This window comes from Myotis nattereri (genome assembly GCF_964212035.1).
Source record: "Myotis nattereri genome assembly, chromosome: 2".
In the NCBI taxonomy this organism is placed as follows: domain Eukaryota; kingdom Metazoa; phylum Chordata; class Mammalia; order Chiroptera; family Vespertilionidae; genus Myotis; species Myotis nattereri.
The window spans coordinates 112,412,912-112,437,564 of NC_138076.1; the positions used below are offsets into that span (position 1 = coordinate 112,412,912).

Here is a 24,653-nt window from a genome sequence, read left to right on the forward strand (position 1 = left end):
GTGTACAGCTGGAAGTTTAAGTACAGTCACAGTGTGGTGCAGCCATCACCGTCGCCCTGTTCACGTGATTTTTAATGACAATTGCCACTTTCCCTGGGTTTGCAGCCTAGGGTTTGATGAGCCCAGATTTTCTGGGATGATGGAGCCATGTTATGGGGGCACAATACCTTTGCCGTCATGTACATGAGGTTATTCAGGACTAGAGACGTAGCTTCTGGGGAGCCCCAGCCATTCCCTTTCAGCCCATGAGAAGTGGTCACTTCTCCTTCCTGGTTCTTGCTGTCATCCTCTGGACTACTGGGGCTCGACCCCGGGAGGAGGAGTTTGCTGTCCACCAGCTCGATGTTGTGCAGCCAGGGCAGCAGGTAGGTGAGCATAATCTGACGCCCATTTGGGTGCGTTGTGGGGAACCTCTGGCTTACCTCTAAAGAGAAGGGTGGTGATGGAGAGCCATGTGTTATGGCATTAAAATAAAGTAAAATATTAACACTACTGACAGATAGCACAGGGCACTTGCATACACAGCAGCTCCCCAAGGCCATGAAATCTTAAAACTAATGCTTGTCCTCTAGCCTTTCCCTTCAAATCTGGTGCCCTGTGGGGGAAAGTGAGAAAGTACAGTGGGAAGAGCATGGCTTGGTGAGAGTGGAGTGAGGGGGAGGCCCCCTGAGATCAATCCATTGCTGATAGAAGAGGTACATTAGAGTGGACAGAGCAAAGGACTTGAGACCAAAAGAACATGTGATTAGATCCAGTGCCTCCACACACTAGCTGCACGAGACTCTGGGTTAGTTACTTAACTTCTCTGTTCCTCAGTTTCCTCATCTGTCAAATGAGGCCACTGGGTTCCACATTGGGCTATTGTGAGGGTTAAAGATAGAATCATAATGTATGTAATATGCTCGGCTTGGTGCATGTTATTTCGTAAGCTCAAATAAACAGTGGCTAGGACTATTAGAACAGTGGCTGTCTTTCCATTGCACCGGTAGCATACCAATAGAGCATCTTCTATGCCAGTGATGGCGAACCTTTTGAGCTCGGCATGTCAGCATTTTGAAAAACCCTAACTTAACTCTGGTGCCGTGTCACATATAGAAATTTTTTAATATTTGCAACCATAGTAAAATAAAGACTTATATTGTTGATATTTATTTTATATATTTAAATGCCATTTAACAAAGAAAAATCAACCAAAAAAGTGAGTTTGCGTGTCACCTCTGACACGCGTGTCATAGGTTCGCCATCACTGTCCTATGCACTACTAGCTGTTAAAAAGTGGGATGGAAGTCTCCGGGAAAAACCCATCCATTGTGCAAACTCCTGCCCATGAAGTCCACTTGAAAACTGCCAACTATGTGGAAGCTCCATGCTCCATGTTCTGTTTCATGACATAAATGAATCAAAGGGTGAAACTATGCACGCAGCCCAGTCATTTCACTACAACTTTCTCTGATAGCATGTTGCATGCATTCATAGCCAGAGGCATTTTAATTTCATAACCTGAATGAGCTTTCTATAGAAATAAAAGCACAGTTTTATGCATGTGCTGAAAGATTTAAGATAACCTCTGATTTTTACCTTCTCCCACTCAGTGAATAAACTTGCTAAAATAAAACCTCACTCATCCTCTGACTAGCCACACCCTCCCTCTTTCCTTCTTTCTCAGCCACAGGGCTGAGATCTGGTTCCTGCTGCTATGTCTCCAAGGAAACTATTGTCAGTTACCAGTGAATTGAGAAATCCAGAGGGTAATTTTAGACCTTATCTTTTGGGATCTCTCTATTCCATTCAAGGCTGTGGACTGTTCACTCCCTCCTCATAAATCTTCTTTCTCCAGGTTTCCATTAAAATCACCTAGACAGTGGGCCTAGGTGTTCTCTCTCAATGTGCCTCCATGCTCTCCCTCCCCCTTCCTTCCTTGACTCAGTGCTTGGAAATTGGGTAGCCAGGTTCTTTCTCTCACTCTGGGCTCTGTACAAACACAATCTCATCTGCTCCCTTGGTTCTAAATCCTTCTGTTCCTCCATGAGGTGCTAGTGCTGGCCTCCGCTTGACGCTGGTCTGTCTATACAGAGACCTACACTCAGTATCCCAAGCTGAGCTCATGTTCCCCACTTCACCCTAAACCTCTTCTCCCTGAATGGCTCTCAAGATGGGGTCATCACCACTGGTCCCCAGATTCACACAGGCACTCTCTTTTGTGTGCTCCACCCAGGATTCATCACCCTGGTCACTCCTCTCCACTTGCTCTGGGATGTCCTAGTTCCAGCCTTCATAACTTCCTCCTTGGATGACTGTCATCATTTCTCAGCTGGTCTCTTCTCTCTAGACTGCATGTTCTCTAGTGCTCCCTCCACACTGTAGCCCATCTAAAATGCATTCTTGTTTGAAACTCATCAGTGGCTTTCAAAACCCAAGCACCTTGCCTGGATGCCTTCCCTGTTGTTCACAGGGCTCCGAGAGGTTTCAAGAAAGACATGGAGATCACTGGCCTACACACTCCTTAGGGAGCAATACAAGGCCTTCCAAGATTTGACTCCTGCTTCTATCTGTCCATGACCTTCCCCTGTCCCTGCATATATTATGTTAGCCAATTGACCACTACATAGTCTCTCAAATACAACCTGCTATTTGACACCTCTGAGCCCAAGCATACAACATTTCCTTGGTCTGTACTGCCTACCTGCTTACCCACATAATGTCAACTATTTGTCTGCTTTGCAAATTTCTACTTCTTTTGAACTGCAGCTCAGACATCACATTCTCTGAGAAGTCTTTCCTGATATCCCTGGCCCAATAATTGATCACACCTTCATCTTCCAGCAGAATGTGCTTTATTTATTGCAGTTTCTACACTGTATCACAGCCATACAATTGTAAGCCTTACTTTATTACTAGATTATGATGAACCTTTGATGGGAGAGACTGTTTTATTTTCCACTGTATTCTGAGGACCCATGAACAGTGCCTAACATTGAGGTGGCCCTCAACTCTTGGTTGAAGTAAATAAAAATAAAATTCACTTTTTGAAGGAGAGAATTGATTTATTGAAAAGGATTTTCTTGGATGAAGAGATTAACCAGATAGCATATATGCATAGCCTTTGGATACAGACAACAGTGTGGTGATGGACAGAGGGAGGGGGTGGAGGTTGGGTAGAGGTAGGCATAGGAGGGGAAAATGGGGACATTTATAATAGTGTCAATGATAAAAAAGGCTTTTCTTGAATCCTTCCTGCACTGTTTCAGGCACCGTGTGAGGATGTGGCTCACTCTGTCTCAGGTAGATGGAGAGGTTTTACAAAGTAGTAGATTTTAAATAGATCTTAAGAACGAGTGTGAATTAGGGAGAGGGCCATTTCCAGTAGAGGAAGCAGCATGAACAGAAGCAAGGATTACCTGATAATGAAATCAAGGTTTGCTGGGTAAAGGCAGAAAGAAAGTTTGGAACAGGAGGTGTCTTATAGGTGAAGGTGTTCCAATTTTATAGCACTGGCTTTGGGGAAAGATGTCTCGATTTAGTTCTGACTTGGCTGCTTCCTCATTATATGGTTTTGAGCAAATTACTGAACCTCTCTAAGCCTTAGCTTCTCATCTGTAAAATAGAAATGATGATTCCAATGGTAGTGGTGATGGTGACAATCCCATGCCAGGACTTGGCTAATAGCTTGACTATTATTAGCTCATTTTAATCCTCACATCCTATGAGGTAGTTTTTGTTGCAGACAAAGAAATAGAATTTAGAGGCTCTGTGACTTGCCTGTGGTCCGGCAGCTAGTGCATGGCCGGGCCAGTGATCAACCCAGGCTGCCTGACTCCAGAGCTTCACTTCTAACCTCTACTCATGGGGTCTAAGATTAAATTATAAGTGAAATGTATATAAAGTGCCTAGAACAGAGCCTGGCACTTTAATCACTCAATAGATAGAAGCTGTTATTAGCAATTTTTAGGAAGACTGGGCAGACATTTGAGTTAGGAAGTGCTGTATATATTTGGTTTTGCTTTGCAGGTGGATGGCAGTCAGGGTGTGGTACAGGTGGGGCGGGCCAGGGGCAGGACTCATGAGGATTTGGACTAAGGCAGTGGAGATGTAGACAAAGGAGATGAATTCAAGATACCAAAGTCAGCCTCCCCTCAAGGTACTATGTGTGCTCAGGCAAAACTTAATTGACCAATACAATTTTTTAAAATAAATTTATACAAAAATTATTTACAAAGATTATTTGCAAAGATGTGCCAAATACAAAACTCACAACAATTCATATATGTAGAAATATACAAGCTACAAATCACCTTTACCACCACCACCCACAAACAATTTGCAGCAATTATATGTGTTACAAGTTACACCACCTATATTTCATTTCTTTGGAAAATTTTACATAGATAATCTTGTTTGTAAAAACATGATTAATCTAAGCATCTTTGCATTTGTCCCATGTTTATTTATACCTACACTGTTTTAGATAAACAGATACGTTTACATTTAAAGATATTCTAAAATTTACTTTTTACGTAACTGGACTTAATCCATAATAATTTTGATCTATAAATTTAGCACAAATAAGTATGACTAAATTGGCATTAAAATTTAAAAAGCAAGGTTAATTAGAGCAGAAATGATCACACATGTCATCACTGACTATTGTCTGGTACCTGAGAAGAGCGGGAGAGTGAGCTCGGGATACATCCTGGCCAGTTCACATGACAAGAGGGCTAGGGACATGCTGTAGAGGGGTGGCAATGGGCCGTGGGTTCCATAGAGAATACTGCCAGGTCTTTGTTCAGCTACTTTCTTTGAGTAAACAAAAAGCTTTGCTTCAAGGATCTATAAAGAGGTAGGAAAGTAAGAAACAATACAGAAAAATATTGGCTACATCAGGAGCATTTCTATTTAATAAAGGTTCAAAGTAAACTAATGAATATAATAGTATTCAATATAGTAGTACTTAATATAGTTGTATTCAGTGGAGAGCATCAGTTAATTCCTATTTACAGTGATATGCACATATGATATAAATAAATACATATCAAGAAACAGCAACCCAGGGATCAACCCCCATTTCTATTTTCTGTGCCCAAGGGTGGATGCTTCTGACACTAAATGGTACATGCCTGCATGAGCTGCATGGAGATTTCATAGGTCTCTCTGTTGGTGTCAGAGGCCTTAAATAGAACAAGGTTTAGCAATGTCACTATGTCGAAGGGATAGTTCCTAAAAAAAAAAAAAAGACCAAAAACACAGTTTATAAGACTGCCTGACTAGTAATCTTAATAAACCAATTACCTCTCAAATCCTAGAAGGCACACTGACCTCAGTCACACTTATTAATGACATCCCAGGCTCATTTGGCAATTGTTTTGCCTCCTTCTTTTTTAAAAAATTCTTTATTGTTTAAAGTATTACATGAGTCTCCTTCCCCCCCCCCAATGACCCCTCCCCCACTACAACCTCCCCCAAGCACAAGCCCTCACCCCCCTACTGTCTGTGTCCATTGGTTTTGCTCAAATGCGTGCATACAAGTCCTTTGTTTGATCTCTTACCCACTCACCCCCCGCCTTCCCTCATAGGTTGGACAGTCTGTTCGATGCTTCTATGTCTCTGGTTCTATTTTTGTTCATCAGTTTATGTTGTTCACTATATTCCACAAATGAGTGAGATTGTGTGATATTTATCTTTCTCTGACTGGCTTATTTCGCTTAGCATAATGCTCTCTAGTTCTATCCGTGCTGTTGCAAATGTAAGACTTCCTTCTTTTTTACAGCAGAGTAGAATTCAATTGTGTAGATGTATTGCCTCCTTTTGCTGTTCATTAGTAGATAGAGGGAAATAACTCTATTTTTTGTTTAAAATTGAACATTGTCACACCAGGAGAAACAAACATTAAAAAATATATCTAATACATATAAATTTTAATGAAAAACAAATACAAATAGAAAGGATAGCATTTAGATGACATGTTTAAATTTCTCAATAGCTCACTGATTTAATATTTTCATTCAATCTCTCTACATTTATTAAGCAAGAAACATATACCAAGAACAATTGCAAAGTACTTATGATACTACTAGAGGCCCAGCGCACGGATTCATGCACCAGTGGGGTCCCTTGGCCTGGCCTGCAGGGATCAGGCTGAAACTGGATCTCTGACATTTCCTGAGGGATCCCAGACCAGGGCGCAGGCCAGGCCAAGGGACCCCACCAGTGCACGATTGGGGCCGGAGAGGGACTGTGGGAGGGCTCCAGGGCATGTCTGGCCCGTCCGGCCCAGTCCCAATGGGCTGGACCCTTGCAGCAAACTAATGTACCGGTCAGAGAATCTGCCCCCTGGTGGTCAGTGCTCATCATAGAGACTGGTCATATGGTCAAGCAAACAGTTGGACATTTGGCATATTAGGCTTTTATTACATAGGATTAGTGAGGCTGGTCCCTTCACCTAAGGGCAGCTTCCAGTATATTTAGGGAGACAAAACTATACAGTCTAGTTATGATGAGCGGTATGATGGCAGGCTGTGAATTCTTAATGAGGGACACCTAAATCAGAGTTGGGTCAGGAAAGGCTTTTCCCAGGGAGAGACAAATAAACTGAGCCTCAAGCCACAGGAGACCTCAGCCAGACCATGGAAGGGTGGTATGGGAGTGTTCTGGGCAAAGAGAACATTTTTAAAAATTACAAGGATGAAACAGCAAGATACCTTGTGAAAAGGAAAGACTCTCTGAGTGAAAGAAACAAGTAGAAGAATAAAAGGTGATGGGTCTGGGGAGGGGGGAGATATGTGAAGATCCTACAGGATTTGCAGTGGGGGTGGGGGTGAGGTTATGTGTTAAGAAATGACATTAGGTTTTGAACACTTACTCTGGCTGCTGAATGAAGAATGGGTTGCAGGGGGTCAATATTGGATGTTGTGACAATCATCCAGATAGGAATTGATAAGGTTTTGAATTAGGGCAGGGACAGTTGAAACAGAGAAGTCAGCAGGATTTAGTAATTGGCTGTATGTGTGGTATGAAAGCTAGGGGAAAATAGGGACAGAGACAACAAATTATGAGGCAATTAGAGGCATAATCAAATGGAACATGGAGATCAAATCCACTATTTCTTGCTATGATATACTATTTAAATATGATATCTTTTTACTATATGCATTTTCTTAGCTATAGTGGAAATGAGGTCACAAATGGAAAACCTCTGGTGAGAAAACTATTAGTGAATGGTCTATACCAGAAGACTTCCAAGAAATCTATGGCATTTTTACACACCAATAGTGAATTTACAGAAAGAGAGATTAAAAAAACAATCCCATTTACCATCGCACCAAAAAATTTAAGATACTTAGGAATAAACTTAACTAAGGAGGTAAAAGACCTGTACTTAGAAAACTAAAGGACACTGAAAAAAGAGATAGAGGAAGACATAAACAGATGGAAGAACATACTGTGTTCATGGATTGGTAGAATCAGCATCATTAAAATGTCCATACTACCCAAAGCAATCTATAGATTCAATGCACTCCCCATTAAAATACCAACGGCATATTTCACAGACCTAGAATGAACTCTCCAAAAATTCATCTGGAATAAAAAAAGACCCCGAATAGCTGCAGCGATCCTGAGAAAGAAGAACAAAGTAGGAGGGATCTCGATACCTGATATTTATTTTAAGGCAACCTTCAGAAAGCAGAAGGTAGCTTGAAGGTAAAAAACATATTGGTTATTCTGTGGGTTCCTTTATTGATTGTATATAATTACACTGTCTCAGAAGTTCTGTTTTGGAACTTTCACTCTTCTAGAAAGGCACAATCCTACTATGAATACAGGCCCATCTTATGGTAGGTAAGCTTAGTGAGAGATTATAGTGAGAGTTGCTTAGACACATAAAATAAGATTTGTACTTTTTATATTCTATATTACTCAAATTTTAATTTTTTATGGTACTAGTAATACATGAATATATTTTCCTTTTAAAAGAAACACATGAGGCTTAGGACCCACTCTGAAGATGCTCCACTTACATGGCTGGCAAGTCAGTGTTGGTTGTAGGCAGGTGCATAGAATAAAATGTGGATGTGCCCCATCTCCTTTTCTCCCCCAGCCATTGCTTCTGACCCTACATGCAACCACTGTCAACATTTTGGTGTGTGTCCTAGCCCTTTTTTAAGTCGATATACAAAGATGTGTATGTACATACCCCACCCTCACTACATAGGACTTTAAACATAAATGTGATTATACTACCTACATGTGGTGCTTGGAATTTAGGTTTTACAGTGAACAATAAGGCCCACTTCAGACTTCTTTAAAAGCTGCAAAGTATTCCAAAGTGTGGACAGACTATAACCACTTTTGTAGGGGATGCAGTGGTGTGCCACTTAGAGTCCCTTTTCAGAACCCGGCACTCAATCCTCCAACTGAAGTTTTGGAGGCTGATGTTGCTGGCTGAACCCTCTCTGGGAATTGCCTTCAGCCCGAGAGATGTACTCAGGCCAAGGTCATGCTTGCTCCCCAGCAGGAGCAGCCCCTGAGGGACTGGTTGAAGTTTTCACTCCTCTGCCCAGTTCTACTTCCTCCACTTCCCCATAGATTTTGACCTCGTGGGGTTTTACTAATAAATTTCCTGCACTCAGATCCTCTGTTATTCTCATTTTTCACTATTATAATGCCACAAACACCAGATGTGAAAGTATTTCTTTAAAACAGATGCCTACAAGACATCATGCAGGGTCAAAGGGCACATTTAAATTTGGGGGAGATATTGCACTATTGCCTTCCAAAATGGCTTTACTAATTTGCACTCCAAAATAATTACTTTTCTAGAACTTTCAGTTTCAAAAGAACAAAAAAGCATGAGGCTGATGTCTCAGATAGAGAATTGGGGAAAGCCCCCAGACGGTGGTGGTGAAGGGGATGATGAAGGAAAGGTGACGTTTATGTTATGATGTGCTTACTTTGTGCCAGTTACTGCCTTTACCTAGATTTGTGATTTAATTGTCACAAAATGCTGGTGAGGCTTAGAGAAGCTAAGCACTTGCCCAAGGTCACATAGAAGGAGTGGATCCTAGACTCCCTCCTGGATATGCCTAACTCCAAAGGATTCATGCGTTTACCCACAGTGTTCCTAGCAGCCCACAGCAGAACATGTCACAACCAGTCTACATTGGAATTCTTACAAGATACAATATCTGGAAGCAGACCATTCTGATTGTGAAAATAGAAAGGACGTTTTCTTCTGAGGCCCATAGTGCAGAGGTGGCCCTACCTATATCTCTATCTTTGACATTGGGACTTAATTCATACATATTTATATAAAGAAGAATACTAGAAACACTACTTGGAATTTAAAGGCAGGAAAAGAACAGACAAAGCCTGTCTTTTAAGTGGGGCTGTGCACGTGACCAAGTAATGAGGGCATTCATTAGTTGCTTAAGAATGACCTGTGGAATTTATGTTGAAACAATACTGAGAGGAATAACACAGATCCAGAAAATGAAAAAAACCCAGATAAGGAAAAGTGAGAAAGATATAAAATGAGCAAGAGAGAACACATAAACCATGTGAATGCAGTTATATTAAACAGGCTTAGCAATGGAAGCTTATACCTCCCAGCATTTAATTATTCACCATAGGCCCCCTGGAATGGCACAAGATGAATAAAGGCAGCTGTGATTATACAGAATAAAATTCAAATGGTGAAATAAATGTGAAAGGTAGGTATGATTCAGAAAGTACTAGTAAACAAGAAATAAAAGTGTTTTTTTCAATCTAGAAAAGAGAAGATTTTGAAAAAATATATTTTTATTGATTCAGAAAGGAAGGGAGAGATAGAAACATCAATGATGAGAGAGAATCATTGACCAGCTGCCTCCTGCACACCCCACACTGGGGACTGAGCTCACAACGTGGGCATGTGCCCTTGACTGGAATTGAACCCAGGACCCTTCAGTCCACAGTCTGACACTCTGAGCCAAACCAGCCAGGGCTAGAAAAGAGGATATTTCTGAAGAATTTGGGAAATGCCCACTAGCTATGGTTTCTTTAGAACTAAATGACAAAGGATAACTTTGAGACATTCTTTTAATAGATATTACTAGTCAATGGAGGGGATTACTCTGTAGCTTTTTGCTTCTAACAACTAGTGAATAAGAGTGTCTACAGGGTGCTTTTTAGGTGCCAGGTCTCAGTTCAAGAGACTTATTTTATTTAATCCGTGCGCTAACCTTATTATCACTCCCATTTTACAGATGAGTAAGAATTTGTAGTAACTTGCTCAAAGCACACAGGTTGAATTCAAACTCAAGATACTTAAGTTTTCATCTTTTCATATATCTGTTTGTCATTTGTATGCCTTTCTGGTATAAGTATCTATTCAGGTCCTATGCCCATTTTTAAATTGGGGTTATTTGCTTTTTTGTTGTTGAATTGTATGAGTTCTTTATATATTTTGGATATTTAACCTCTGGTTGGAGATGTTGTTTGCAAATGTCTTCTCCCATTTGGGTGATTGCCTTTTTGTTTTGTTGACAGTTTCTTGTACTATGCAGAAGCTTTTTAGTATGATATAGTCCCATTCATTTATTTTTGTTTTTACTTCCCTTGCCTTTGAGGTCAAATTAATAAAATCCTCTCTAAGAACTAAGTTCATAAGTTTAGTTTGTTTACTATGTTTTCTATGTAATTTATTGTTTCAGGTCTTATATTTAGGTCTTTTATCCCTTTGAGTTAGTTTTTGTATATGGGAACAAAAACTTCACTAGCTACTAGGGAAGTGCAAATCAAAGCTACAATGAGATACAACCTTACACCTGTTAGAATGGTTATTATCAACCAGAAGAGTAATAACAAGTGTTGGAGAGGTTGTGGAGATAAAGAAACTCTCATTTACTGCTGATGGGAATGTAAACTGGTACAGCCATTATGGAAAACAATATGGAGGCTCCTCAAAAAACTAAGAATAGAGTTACCATATGGCCCAGCAATCCTGCTTCTGGGTATCTACTAACAAATATTTAAAGACATTTATTCATAAAGATATATGTACTCTATGTTCATTGCAGCATTATTCATGATGGCCAAGACATGGCAAGTGTCCTTTGATAAATGATTGGATAAAAAAGATGTGGTACATATATAAAATGAAATATTATTTAGCCATAAGAAAAGACAAAATACTGCCATTTGTGAAAACACTGATAAATCTTGAGAGTATCATGCTAAGCAAATAAGTCAAAGATAAAATGTCAAGAACCATATGATTTCAACCATATGTGGGATATAAAACTAGAAGCAACAAATGAACAAATGACAAACAAACAAAACTCATACAGATAACAGTATGGTGGTTACTAGAGTAAAGGGGTGAGGGTAGTACAGGGTAAAGGGGGCCAAATATATGGTGATGAAAGGAGCTTTGACATTGTGAGGTAAACACACAATATGATATATAAATGATGTATTATAGAATTGTGCATTTGAAACCTATATGATTTTATTTACCAATATTACCCCAATAAATTTCATTAAGAAAAGATAGTAAGTTTTTAGAGCCCAAATCCCCACACTAGCAGCCCTCCAGAGGGCCAATTGGATCAAATGAGGCTAAACATCACTAGGTAGGGGGTGCTATTGGGATTCATGGGTCATAAGCTTCATATTTCTTCCTTGGAAATTGATCAAGTGGGGCACTGACTTTTAAGAATTCAAGTTTGCTGGGCCTGATTTAAATTAGGAAAGATTTATAGAGTTAACTTAAGGCAAAACAAACATACAAACAACAATGACAACAAAAATAAACCCAACACAATTCTTTAAAAGTTAAAACTTTAATTTTATATATAATTCTGAAATATCTATTAAATATTTTTAGTAGTATTTTGGATAGACAGTAAGAACAAAATCAATGGAATTCTTAAGATTTAATTAAATGTTAAGAGAATTTTGTTAGGTCAGTGATTGGAAATGGCCTGTACTTTTAATATGGAGCATGCTATTTACCTTGATTAATAACCTTAAAAAGCCAATTAATCTCTTTTTCAATTTCCTTATCTGTTCTGTACTGATATGATTTGGAGTTAAGAGGGAAGTTAATAAGAAAATGGACAGAAGCCAAATAGTTATTTGAACTAATGCTGTCTAATAGGTGAACTGTTTTCTTTTGTGCTAAATTATAGTACTGAGATAGATTTAATAGATTTTAATCAGATATAAATAATATTTTATGAAAAATTCTTCAAAATTAATATTACCATTTCTACCATAACTTTCTACTTTAATCTTTACTTCTCCTGGTCGTATTCAAGTTCCACTTTGACTTCCAAATCTCTTAATAGAACCAGAGTTATATGATAGCCATAGTTACAGTTATAGGTTTGATTGGAGACCAGCAAGTTCACTACACACACACACACACACACACACACACACACACACACACACACACAGAGTCGATTACAGAAATAAAAGAAACCAAGAAGAAGAATGTAGAGACCATGTCTGGCCCATGTTGTTCAGTGGCTGAGCATCGACCTATGAACCAGGAGGTCATGGTTCAATTTCCCATCAGGACACATGCCCATATTGTGGGCTTGATTCCCAGTAGGGGGCATGTAGAAGGCAGTGGATTCAAAATTCTCTCTCATCATTTATGTTTCTATCTCCCTCTCCCTTCCTCTCTGAGATCAATAAAAGTCATTTTACTTTTTAAATTTAAATTCTTTATTGTTGAAAGTATTACATATGCCTCCTTTCCCCCCCATTGACCTGTCCCCAGCTGCTCCCCCCCACCCTCGCACATGCCCTCACCCCCTACTGTCTGTGTCCATTGGTTATGCTTATATGCATGCATACAAGTCCTTTGGTTACCCCCCGCCACCCTCCCCTGACTTATCTCTGAGGTTTGACCACCTGTTTGATGATTCTATGACTCTGGCTATATTTTTGTTCATCAAAATGAACCTTTACCTTTTCATTATCGTCCAAAAATGAGTGAGACCATGTGGTATTTATCATTCTCTGACTGACTTATTTCACTTAGCATAATGCTCTCCAGGTACATCAATGCTGTTGCAAATGGTAAGAGTTCTTTCTTTGTTATAGCAGTACTAGAGGCCTGGTGCACAAAATTCATGCACAGGTGGGGTCCCTAGGCCTGGCCAGCGATCAGGGCCTATCGGGGCCATCTTGCCCAGTCCCGATTGGGGCTGGGCCAGGGAAAGGGACTGTGGGAGGTTGACTGGCCGTGGGAGGTTGGCTGTGGGAGCATACTGACCACCAGGGGGCAGCTCCTGCATTGAGCATCTACCCCTTGGTGGTCAGCATAGTGACTGGCTGACTGGTCATTCCAGGTGTTCTGGTCGTCTGGTCATAACAGTGGCTTAGGCTTTTATATATAGAGATAGTATCCCATTGCATAGATGTACCATAGTTTTCTAATCCACTCATCAAATGCTTTTTCTGCATCAATTGATATGATCATCTGGTTTTTGTCTTTCAATTTGTTTATGCGATGTATCGCATTTATTGATTTACGGATATTGTACCAGCCTTGCATGCCTGGAATAAATCCCACTTGGTCATGGTATGTGATCTTTTTAATGTATTGCTGGATGCAATTTGCTAATATTTTGTTTAGGATATTAACATCTATGTTCATCAGAGATATTGTTAATTCTCTTTCTTTGTATTATCTTTATCTGGTTTTTAGATTAGGGTAATGCTGGCTTCATAAAAGGAGTTTGAAGTGTTCCTTCCTCTTGAATTTTTTGGAATAGTCTGAGGAGGGCAGGTTTCATATCTTCTTTGAATGTGAAAGAAGAACTCCCCTGTGAAGCTGTCTGGATCAGGGCTTTTGTTTGCTGGAAGTTTTCTTTTATTACTGCTTCAATTTGCTCAGTAGTTATTGGCCTATTCAGATTATCTGATTTTTCCTGATTGAGTTTTGGAAGACTGTATGTTTCTTAGGAATATGTCCATTTCATCTAGGTTGTCCAGTTTGCTGGAATAGAGTTGTGCATAGTATGTTTTTCACAATCCTTTGTGAAAAGGACTGTAGGGTCAGTTGTTACTTTGCCTCTTTGGTTTCTGATTTTGTTTATTTGGGTCCTCTCTCATTGCTCCTTGATAAGCCCGGCTAGAAGTTCACCAATCTTGTTTATCCTTTCAAAGAACCAGCTCTTGGTTCTATTGATTTTTTTTTTTTTTTTGGTCTCTATGTCTTTTATTTCCTCTCTAATCTTTATTATTTCGTTCCTTCTACTTTGGGGTTTTCTTGTTTCTCTCTTTCTAATTCTTTAAGTTGTAGGGTTAGCTAATTTATTACTATTTTTTCTTGTTTTTTGAGGTAGGCCTGTAGTGCTATGAACTTTCCTCTAAGGACTGCTTTTTACTGTGTCCCATAGATTTTGGATTGTTGTGTTTTCATTGTCATTTGTTTCTGGGATTTTTTTATTTCTTTTTTGATCTCTTTGGTAACCCAATCATTGTTTAATAGCATGCCATTTAGCCTCCAATTGTTCTATTTTTTAAAATTGTTTTTGTTGTAGTTGATTTCTAATTTTATGCCACTGTGATCTGAGAAGATGCTTCATATGACTTCTATCTTCTTGAACTTGAAGAGACTTAGTCTGTGTCCTAATAAGTGGTCTATCTTTGAAAATGTCCCATGTGCACTTGCGAAGAATGTATATTCTGTAGCTTTGGGGTGAAATGTTCTGACAATGTCAATTAGTTCTGTCTGATCTAGTGAGCCATTTAGGATTGCTGTTTCTTTGTTGATTTTTTAAATCTATAATACTGATCCAGTGGTGTCAATGTGGTATCAAAGTTTCCTACTATGATTGTATTCTTCTCGATCTCTCCCTTGATATCTTCCATAAGTTCTTTTATGTATTTGGGTGCTCCTGTATTTGGTGCATATATGTTTACCAGAGTCAGAGCCTCTTGTTATATTGCTCCCTTTAGTATAAGAAAGTGGCCTTCCTTATCTCTTGTTATGGCCTTCACTTTGAGGTCAATTTTGTCAGATATAAATATTGCTACCCCAGTTTTTTTCCATTTTCATTTGCTTGAAATTTTTTTTTCCATCCTTTCACTTTCAGTCTCTGTGAGTCCTTTGTTCTGAGGTGGGTCTCTTGTAGATAGCATATATATGGGTCATGTTTTCTTATCCATTCAGCTACCCTATGTCTTTTGATTGGTGCATTTAATCCATTTACAATTAAGGTTATTATTGATAGGTACTTATTTGTTGCTATTTTCATTCTTTATGCTTGTGTTCCTTCTCCCCTTTCTATTTATTCTTTTTACAATAGTCCCTTTAACATTTCTTGTATTGTTGGCTTGGTAGTCATAAACTCCCTTAGTCTTTTTTTTGTCTGCGAAGCTCCTGATTTCCTCTTCAATTTTGATCGATGATCTTATTTGATAGATTATTCTTGGATTCAGTCCCTTGCTTTGCACCACTCTGTATTCTTCATTCCATTCCTTACTGGCCTGATGTGTTTCTGTTGAGACATTGTTTTATAGTCTAACTAGAGGCCTGTTGCACGAAGAGATTCGTGTAATAGGCCTTCCCTTCCCTTCCCTTGGCTGCTGGTACCAGTTTTCCTCTGGCACCCGGACCCAGGCCTTCACTCTGGCTGGTTTCTGGCCAGAGCCCCCACCCCAGCCGTCAGGCTTTGCTGCTCCGCTGATCCCAGGGCCATGAGGCCTTGCAGCTCTGCTGATCCCGAGCCTGTGAGGCCTCGGGGCTCCGCCTGGCGCCGGGGCTGTGAGGCCTCGTGGCTCTGCTGATCCCAGGGCAGGGAGGCCTCGCAGCTCCACTAATCCTGGGGCCGGGAGGTCTCGTGGCTCCGCTGATCCCAGAGTGGGAGGCCTCGTGGCTCTGCTGATCTTGGGGCCAGAAGGCCTTGTGGCTCTGCTTGGCACCAGGGCTGTGAGGCCTCATGTGGCTCTGCTGACCCCAGGGCCGGGAGGCCTCGTGGCTCCACTGATCCAGGGCTGGGAGGCCTCGCTGCTGGGTTGGCTTCGGGGTCATTTGGCTTCGCTCCACCGCTTGGAGCCTACATATGCAAATTAACCACCATCTTTGTTGGCGGTTAATTTGCATATCACCCTGATTAGCCAATGGGAAGTGTAGCAAAGGTACGGTCAATTACCCTTTTTGTCTTTTATTATATAGATGTTAGATCCATTGTAGTAACTTTCTGTCTCTCTCTTGCAGCCCTTAAGATTCTTTCTTTGTTGTTAATGTTTACCATTGTAATTATGGCAAACATGTTGGTGTGGGTCTTTTTGGGTTCATGTTGTCTGGGATTCTCTGTACTCATGTGCTTTTTTTCTTCCCTAAGTCAGGAAAGTTTTCTGTCATTATTTTTTCAAATAGGTTTTCTAATCCTTGCTCCTCTTCTTGACCTTCTGGCACCCCTATTATGCAGATGTTTCTTCATTTCGTATTGTTCTAAATCTCCCTTAAACTCTCCTTCTTTTTAATTCTTTTTTTCCAATTTCTGTTCAGTTTGGGTGTTTTTTTCTATCCTGTCTTCTAACTCGTTGATTCGGTCCTCTGCTTCTTCTAGTCTGCTGTTGAAATCTTCCATTTTGTTCTTTATTGCAGCTATGTCATTCTTCATTTCCTGTTGATTCTTACACATGTTGGTGAATTTCTCATCTAAATGGTTGAGCATCTATATAACTATTACTCTGAATTCTTTCTCTGCTATACTGCTTGTCTCCATTTCATTCAGTTCCTTTTCTGGCAATCTCTTCTTTCCTTCAGAGATTATTTATTTGTCTCCCCATTTTTGCTGTCTTTTTTCTGGCCCTGAGCACCCTGCTTGGGGTCCAAGAGGTTGAAGCCCCTTTGGTCAAATGGTATGGAAATTTTTAGTCCAGAGGTTGGGTCTGCCTTGAGTCTCACGCCTTTATTGTATCTACTTTGAGTTGTATCCCCTTCTCCCATGGATCTGGTCCCTCAGTTGTCTGCTTCAGGTTCTCAGGGTGTCTGGGGCATGTGCACAGTTCCTCTGGTGTGTGACTCCCTGTATGGACCCAGAACCCTCTGGCATGTAATTTGCATCCGTGGCAGGGTGGTGTCCTAGGTCACTCTGGAAGTGCACTTGCAGCATGGTCCTGTGGCCCCTGGCTGGGTGCACTGGATTGGTCTGGGTCACCCCGGCAGTGCTGTCTTGTGGCCCGGAGTGGGACAAGTGCTGGGTTGTCCAAGTTGCCCCTCCTGGGTCCCAGGGTGGAGCAAGCACTGGGTTGTTCTGGGTCGCACAATCAGCACCCTACTGTGGCCCAGAGTGGAATAAAAGTATTGTTTATAAAAGAATGTAGAAACTTACTTTTCCCCATTATCACACCTGACAAATATAGGGATTGATATATTAACTAGAGGCCTGGTGCATGAATTTGTGCACCAGTGGGGTCCCTTGGTCTAGCCTGTGGGATTGGCCCAAAAACAGCTCTCTGAGATCCCCTGAGGGGTCCCAGATTGCGAGAGGGCGCAGGCCAGGCCGAGGGACCCCACTGGTGCACAATCAGGGCCAGGGAGGGATGCAGGAGGTTGGCCAGCCAGGGAGGAACCACAGGAGGGCTCCAGGGCATGTCTGGCCTGTCTCACTCAGTCCTGATCAGCCAGACCCCAGCAGCAAGCTAACCTACTGGTTGACTGCCCTCTGGTGGTGAGTGTATGTCACAGCGAGCGGTTTAGTGGCCTTCGGATATCATTAGCATATTATGCTTTGATTGGTTGAACAGCTGATGGGCCAACTGGACACTTAGCACATTAGGCTTTTATTATATAGGATTATGCAAAAATTGCTATTTTCCATTTCTAAAACTAAAGGCAGAAAATTTTAAGCAATAAGAGCATTAAAATAATTCAATCTTTTAGGTATTGTCAAGTCAATTATAACTGGCTCTTTAATAAATGAATCTGCTTATATTGTCATATTCCTATAAAACAAGTCTGGCTTATGATCATTCCTATTTGAAAAGGAGATGGTAATTATTTACTTCACAAGAAGGATTCTTCTCTTTAGAAACTGACTTGTCATAGGAGTGACTGTCCAGATAACTTTTTTGAGAAATTTAAAATATGATCCAGTTTATGTATGACTTCTCAGGAATCTATTCTCTCACAAGAGAAGATATTTAGGTATTTTTCAGACGCAAACATGCAGGAATTTAAAAAACAAAAGCTAAAACACCAGAATTTCTTTGAAAAAAACAGAATTGAAAACATAAGTGCAAAGATTGTTCAGACAAATCTGAGACTTGTCTAAACTACACATTCTGAGAATTTATGGGAAAAGAGAGTAAATTTTGGCCACAGTGAAGCTTTAGATTCTAAACATGCTCTGTGGTGAGAAATGACAGCAATGTTAGCTACTGTCTTGGCAGACAGATCATGGCCATGGCTTTGCCTGGCCCTCTAACCTTTCTTCAGAAAATATGAATGTCATAAATGTAAATTGATATGCAATATTTGTTTAAGAAACCCAAATATTTTAGGATCATAGCTTTAAAAATCTACTCTAAGCATAGAGGATTTTATGTCCTAATATTTTTGGGACTGGAGATATTACTGAAATTGTGATGATGTTGTTAAATTATTAAATTACTCATTTGTACTCCCTAAGGAAAAATATCTAGACTTATTCACAGGAATGAAATGTAACATTTTATGAGACAGCATGCAATTAAATTATTTGGCTAGGAAAGTTCAAAGCAAGATCACTGAGAAAAGGGCAGCAAAAAGAGGAAACCTATGGTCCCAGTCATAGACTCTAAATACACTTTTTAGAATCAAAGCATCATGTGAAGTTTATACTTAATAGATAGAAATGACTAAAAATAAAATACATTCTGGAGAAAGATAATTTTGCAAAAAATGTTATTTTGGTAATATCCCATAGATCCAAGTATTCTTTTTTAATGTTAACATCGAGAAATAAAATGATGGAGAAATCAGTTTATATTCCTTTGCTAAAACTTTTATGGAGATTAAAGTGCATAATAAAAATTCTACTGCTAAAATTATGGAAAAATGAAAGTTTTAGACATGAGATGTTATCTACTATCTTTAAAAGAAAGATAAAAATTTTGAAGAGAAACTTGTCTCTAAAAAGCAGGGTTATTTTACATTTACTGAAAGTAGATGTCTTTTAAAATTCTATTCTAATTGATTTAGAACAAAATAGGTTTGGAGTTTAATACTAGTTCACTTTTATTTTATTTGTAATAAGTGGGAATTTAAAATGAATTCACTTTTATTCCCTTCTTTGGGTACCTGAAGACAGCCATTTAATTTTATTTACTTATTTTTTAAATTTATTGAGAGAGAGAGAGAAAGAGAGAGAGAGAGAGAGAGAGAGAGAGAGAGAGAGAGAGAGAGAGAGATATTTGTTGTTTTACTTATTTATGCATTCATTTGTTGATTATTGTATGTGCTCTGACTGGGGATCAAACCCACAACCTTTAAACCTGCCTGCAACCGTGGCATATCTGGATGATGCTCTAACCAACTGACCTACCTGGATAGGGAATCAATATAGCCATTTAAAATGCAACAATTTATCAAAAAGGAAAATCAACAGTCTATATGAGTCTTTTCAAAAGAAACTTCAGCTGCCTTCTTTCAAGTTCTAACATGTGAGCTTTTTTTTTTTTTTTTTTTGGATAAAGCTCATGCAATTTGGGTATCTTCATTAAACCTTGTATAATAGTAATGAAATTCAATAAACTATAGTTCTGAATGTTTTTTGCTGAATGACTAATTTAAATAACAAGGGCAGTGGTTTTAAAAGTGTGGTCTGTGGAACCTGGGTGCCACATTTCTTTCCTTTTCTTCCCTTCTGAAGTTTTGAACAAAGTGGATTTAACCTTTTGAAGGCTGCTTTTTGGATTTAGTTTGGTCTAAAGATGGCTGAAGGGCTTACTGCTCACATCTCTCACAAGCATTTCTAGAAACTCCTTTAATATATCTTCTTGATCATTTTCAAATCCTGTTCTAATGTTTCACTATCAATTTCCAGGCAATTAAAAGAATGGGGCTATAGCGACAAACCACTCTCCTGGTGGAATACAAAAAATCAACATAGCTGCACACTTACAGGTGTGGTCTTTCTGCCAGGGAAATATAGGCCATTTTGCATTCCCATAGAATTTACTATGCTTGAATAATTGCAAACGCAGTCGGCTCTCAGTTATTCATATCATGAAGAACAACCCTAATTGAATTTTCCACTGACCAGCAGCCCCTGCTCACGAGAATCCATACCTGCTTCCACATACAGTTGCTATGGCTTTGAAGCAGCCAGATGCAAGTTGGTAGGAACCTGTGTAGCATCGGTCAATTGCCCAATTAAAAAGATTTATTTGGTCAGGATTAAGTTCCAAGAGTAAGACGACAACTTCACAGCCAAGTTGATGAACCTGAATACACAGAGGAAAGCAATTATTCATGTTTAATGAAATGTTATTCCAGGAAAAGACACAAAATCAAGCTTAGTCAATATTGAATGGGGTAAAATAAAAGTGAAGACTGAGCATTCATCTTGATTAATTTTTATTTCACATATTCCTCTTTAAGAGGGAGTGATTGAAACTGAATACCGAAATGTATGAACTAAACGGGATCCTACATAAATCTGTCCTATAGGTCCACTCATTCTCGATCATATAATGCTGGAAAGGTGGTGAAGACTTTGTCTATATTTCTTATTTGCATTTAAAATGTTTCTGAAAAATATGTGTGTTTGGCAAAAAAAAATTAAATATACAAAAGGAGAGCTTTTATGTATGCAGTCTTTTAAGAAAAAATCAGAGTGAGTATGTTTAGGAGGCTTGATTACTAAATATACTGTGTAAAGCTTAGCTGGCAATCTTTTAAAAAGAAATACAGTTATCAATAAACTCTTCATTATCAGAGACTTCCATATAAAATATCAGCATTGTAAAGAGAATTAATAGGATACTTAATTGATTCCTGAAGCTACTGTCTTTTGTCCAGAAGATGACTGGTGCCTGGAGGCTATATTCCCCTCCAAAAACATTTTCCTGTCTCCTCTGGAAGTTGCAACAAGGTGGAGAAGGAAAGATTGTGGTTTTGGGGAGTGACATTCTAATTGGATGGTCAAACATGCTCAACCTAGTTTCTAAAGGGGCTTAAGATAAAAACTGATATGGTGTTAGTATGGCAAAGGACTTAAAAATAACATTTCATTACAAAGTTAGATGAACAAAAATCAGCAAGTTATTATTGTGCTTTGGAAACTTGATATTGATGTACAAAATACACAGTATATGATTCACAAATATATGATGAATTATCTTAACTGAACACAATAGTGTGAGTACCACAAAGTAAAAATCATGGATTGCTAGCACCAGTAAAGCCTGCCTGTGCATTTTCTTAATCACTGGTCTCTTTCCCCTCCTCAGAAGCAACCACATCTTGACTTCCACCACCATTGGTTAGTTTGGGCTTTGAACTCCATGTAAGTGAAATTATATAATATACAACTTTGTGTCCTGCTTTCTTTCACTCAACTGCTGTTTGAGAGGGACCTACATAAATTTATTCCCACTGTTGCATAGTATTCTAATTTATGATCACTCCCTAACTTAGAAACTGCTGGTTGTTGGTATACTGTGTTCAACGTTAGTAGATAATGCCAATAGGTTTTCCAAAATGGTATTTCCAGTTTATACTCTCTACGGCAAGAGAGTTCCCATTGCTCCATTTCCTCATTGACATTTGGTACTGACAATCTTTCTTTTTTTTATGTTTTATTGGTGATATTTAACCTTTATACTTCTTTATTACTTTTAAAAATGTTCTTTTTCAATTACAGTTTACATTCAATATTATTTTGTATTAGTTTCAGGTATACAGCATAATGGTTAGCAATTATATAATTTACAAAGTGATCCCCCAATATTTCAAGTACCCACCTGACATCATACATACATATTATAATATTGTTGACTATTTTTCCTGTGCTCTATTTTATATCCCATAATTATTTTGTAACTACCAATTTGTATTTCTTAATACTTTCACCTTTTCCACCCAGCCCTCCAACCCCCTCATCAGTTTGTTTTGTTTATCTATAAGTCTGTTTCTATTTTGTGTGTTTGTTTATTTTGTTCCTTAGATTCCACATATAAGTAAAGTCATATGGTATTTTTCTTTTTCTGTCTGACTTATTTCACTTAGCATAATACCCTCTAGGCCCATCCATGCTGTCGCAAATGGTAACATTCCATTCTTTTTTATGGATGAGTAATATTCCATTGGATGTATGTATCACAGTTTTTTGATCTATTTGTCTATTGATAGACACTTTGGATTGCTTTCATATCTTGACTATTGTAAATAATGCTGCATCTTTTTGAATACTGTTTTGGATTTCTTTAAATATATACCCAGTAGTGGAATTACTGAGTCATAAGTGATACTGCCAATTTTTTAAATTTCAGCCATACTGGTGGGTAGCATCTCCCGTGGCTTTAGTTTGCATCTTTGTAACTACTGATGAGCTGGAAAATGTTTTAAGTTTACTGACCATTTAGATAACCTATTTTGTACATAGCTTGTTTTAGTGTTTGGTCATTTTTCTAGGTGTCTTTATCTTATTTATTTGTAGGGGTTCTTTATATATTTAGATTTAAGAACTGGTTTATGTTGCAAGTATCTTTCATGCTATGGCTAGTCTGTTCACACTCTTAATGGTGCCTTTTGGTGAACAGAAGTTATTAAATAGTCTTTCTTTATGGTTAGTAATTTTTGCATCTTGTTTAAGAAATCTTTCCATAATCTCAGGGAGTAAGATATCCTCCTGTCTTATTTTCTAGAAACTTTATTTCTTTTACCTTTCACATTTAGATTTGCCATCTAAGTTCTTTTTTTATTCCTGACACCTTATTTTTCTTTCCAAATGCAAGGATCTATAGTATAATGTTGATGACATAAGTGGTGACAGTCAGCTTCCTTGGTCATTTTAATCTCAGGAAACACTTTCAATATTCACTATCAAGTAGTAATGTTTGCTACATGTTTGTTAAAGATACCTTTATCAAACCAAGAAAGTTCTTTTTATTCTTGAACTTATTAAGAGTTTCTCTCATGGATGAATGTAGAATTTTAAAAGTGCTTTTCTGCATCTATTGAGATGACCATATAATATTTCTTTCTTGAGACACTATTAATATAATTAACATACTAATGAACTGATGAACATTAAACCAATCTTGTAGGTTTGAATAATCACAACTTGGTCATGATGAATCATCTTTTTAATACATCACTGAATTCAGTTTACTAATAACTTATTTAAAGGTTTTGTTTCTATGCTCATGAATGAAATTGCCTTTTAATATTATTTCTTGTTAAATCCTTGCCAGGTTTTAGTATCAAGGTTATGCTGGTCTGCTAAAACATGCTGGCATGTATTTCCTCTTGAGCTGTTTTCTCTACAGGATTTGTATCAAATAAATGTAATTTGTTCCTTAAATGTTGACTTCATCAGTAAAGACATCTGTTCTTAAAGTTTTTTTTGTGTTGTATTTTTTTGTGGGAGGTCCAATTACAGATTAAATTTATTACTTATATGACTCTTCAGATTTTTTTTTCTTCTGGTATTGTGTTTTTCTAGGAATTTGTCTCTTTTATCTAAATTTTCAAGTTTACTGGCACAAAGGTGTTCATATGTTCTCATTTATTTTAAATATTTGTAGCATCTGTAGTGATGCTCCTTTACATTTATGATGCTAATGACAAATGCATTCTCTCTCTTTCTTGATCAGACTTGTCATGGATTTATTAATTTTTAAAAATATGTATTTTTATTGATTTTTTACAGAGAGGAAGGGTGAGGGACAGAGAGTTAGAAACATCGGTGAGAGAGAAACATTGATCAGCTACCTCCTGCACACCCCCTACTGGGGATGGGCCTGCAACCAAGGTACATGCCCTTGACCGGAATTGAACCTGGGACTCTTCAGTCCGCAGGCAGATGCTCTATCCACTGAGCCAAACCAGTTAGGGCATGGATTTATTAATTTTATTGTTGTTGTTTTTTTTAACAAATTCAACTTTTGGTTTAAATTAATTATTTCTCTTTCATTAATTTTTGCTCTTATCTGTATTCCTTCATTTTACTGGATTCAGTTTGATGTTATTTTTCCAACACCTTAAGATGGATGCTTAGGTCATTATTAGCCTTTCCTTTTTTTCTATTATATGCACTTAATACATTTCAGTCTAAGCAAGACTTTATTTATAATCCACAAGTTTAGTATGTAGTGCTTTCATTATTCTTCAGTTAAAAATATTTTCCAGTCTCTCATTGATTTTTTGACTCACTGGTTATCTGGAACAGTGTGCCTTCATTATATATTTATTATTGATCACTAGCATAATTCCACTGCGATTAGAGAACACAGTCTATGTCACTTCAATCATTTTAACTTTATGGAGACTTGCTTTATGGCATAGTTTATTGTCAACGTTGGTATTTACTGTGATATTTATCTGGATGCATCACAGTGTATTGTGAACAACACTTAAACCTACATTCTGTGGTTGATGTGGGAAGAGACTGTGTTGTGAACAATGCTTAGACACTCAGTAGCCTAGCTGAGGCAGAACACCC

General features: G+C 38.5%; 1 protein-coding gene across 4 annotated transcripts in view; it reads right to left on the bottom strand.

The window, feature by feature from the left end:
- The window catches only part of FRY (FRY microtubule binding protein), a gene marked incomplete at its 5' end in the record, with an annotated part of 453,417 nt that overhangs the window by 167,328 nt on the left and 261,436 nt on the right, over positions 1-24,653 (bottom strand). For all 4 annotated transcript variants that reach the window (XM_081083582.1, XM_081083581.1, XM_081083584.1 and 1 more), the window contains 4 exons: positions 168-424; positions 4,656-4,827; positions 5,115-5,214; positions 20,276-20,430. In XM_081083582.1, the coding sequence (XP_080939708.1) occupies positions 168-424; positions 4,656-4,827; positions 5,115-5,214; positions 20,276-20,430 (684 nt within the window). The remainder of the gene's footprint in view (positions 1-167; positions 425-4,655; positions 4,828-5,114; positions 5,215-20,275; positions 20,431-24,653) is intronic.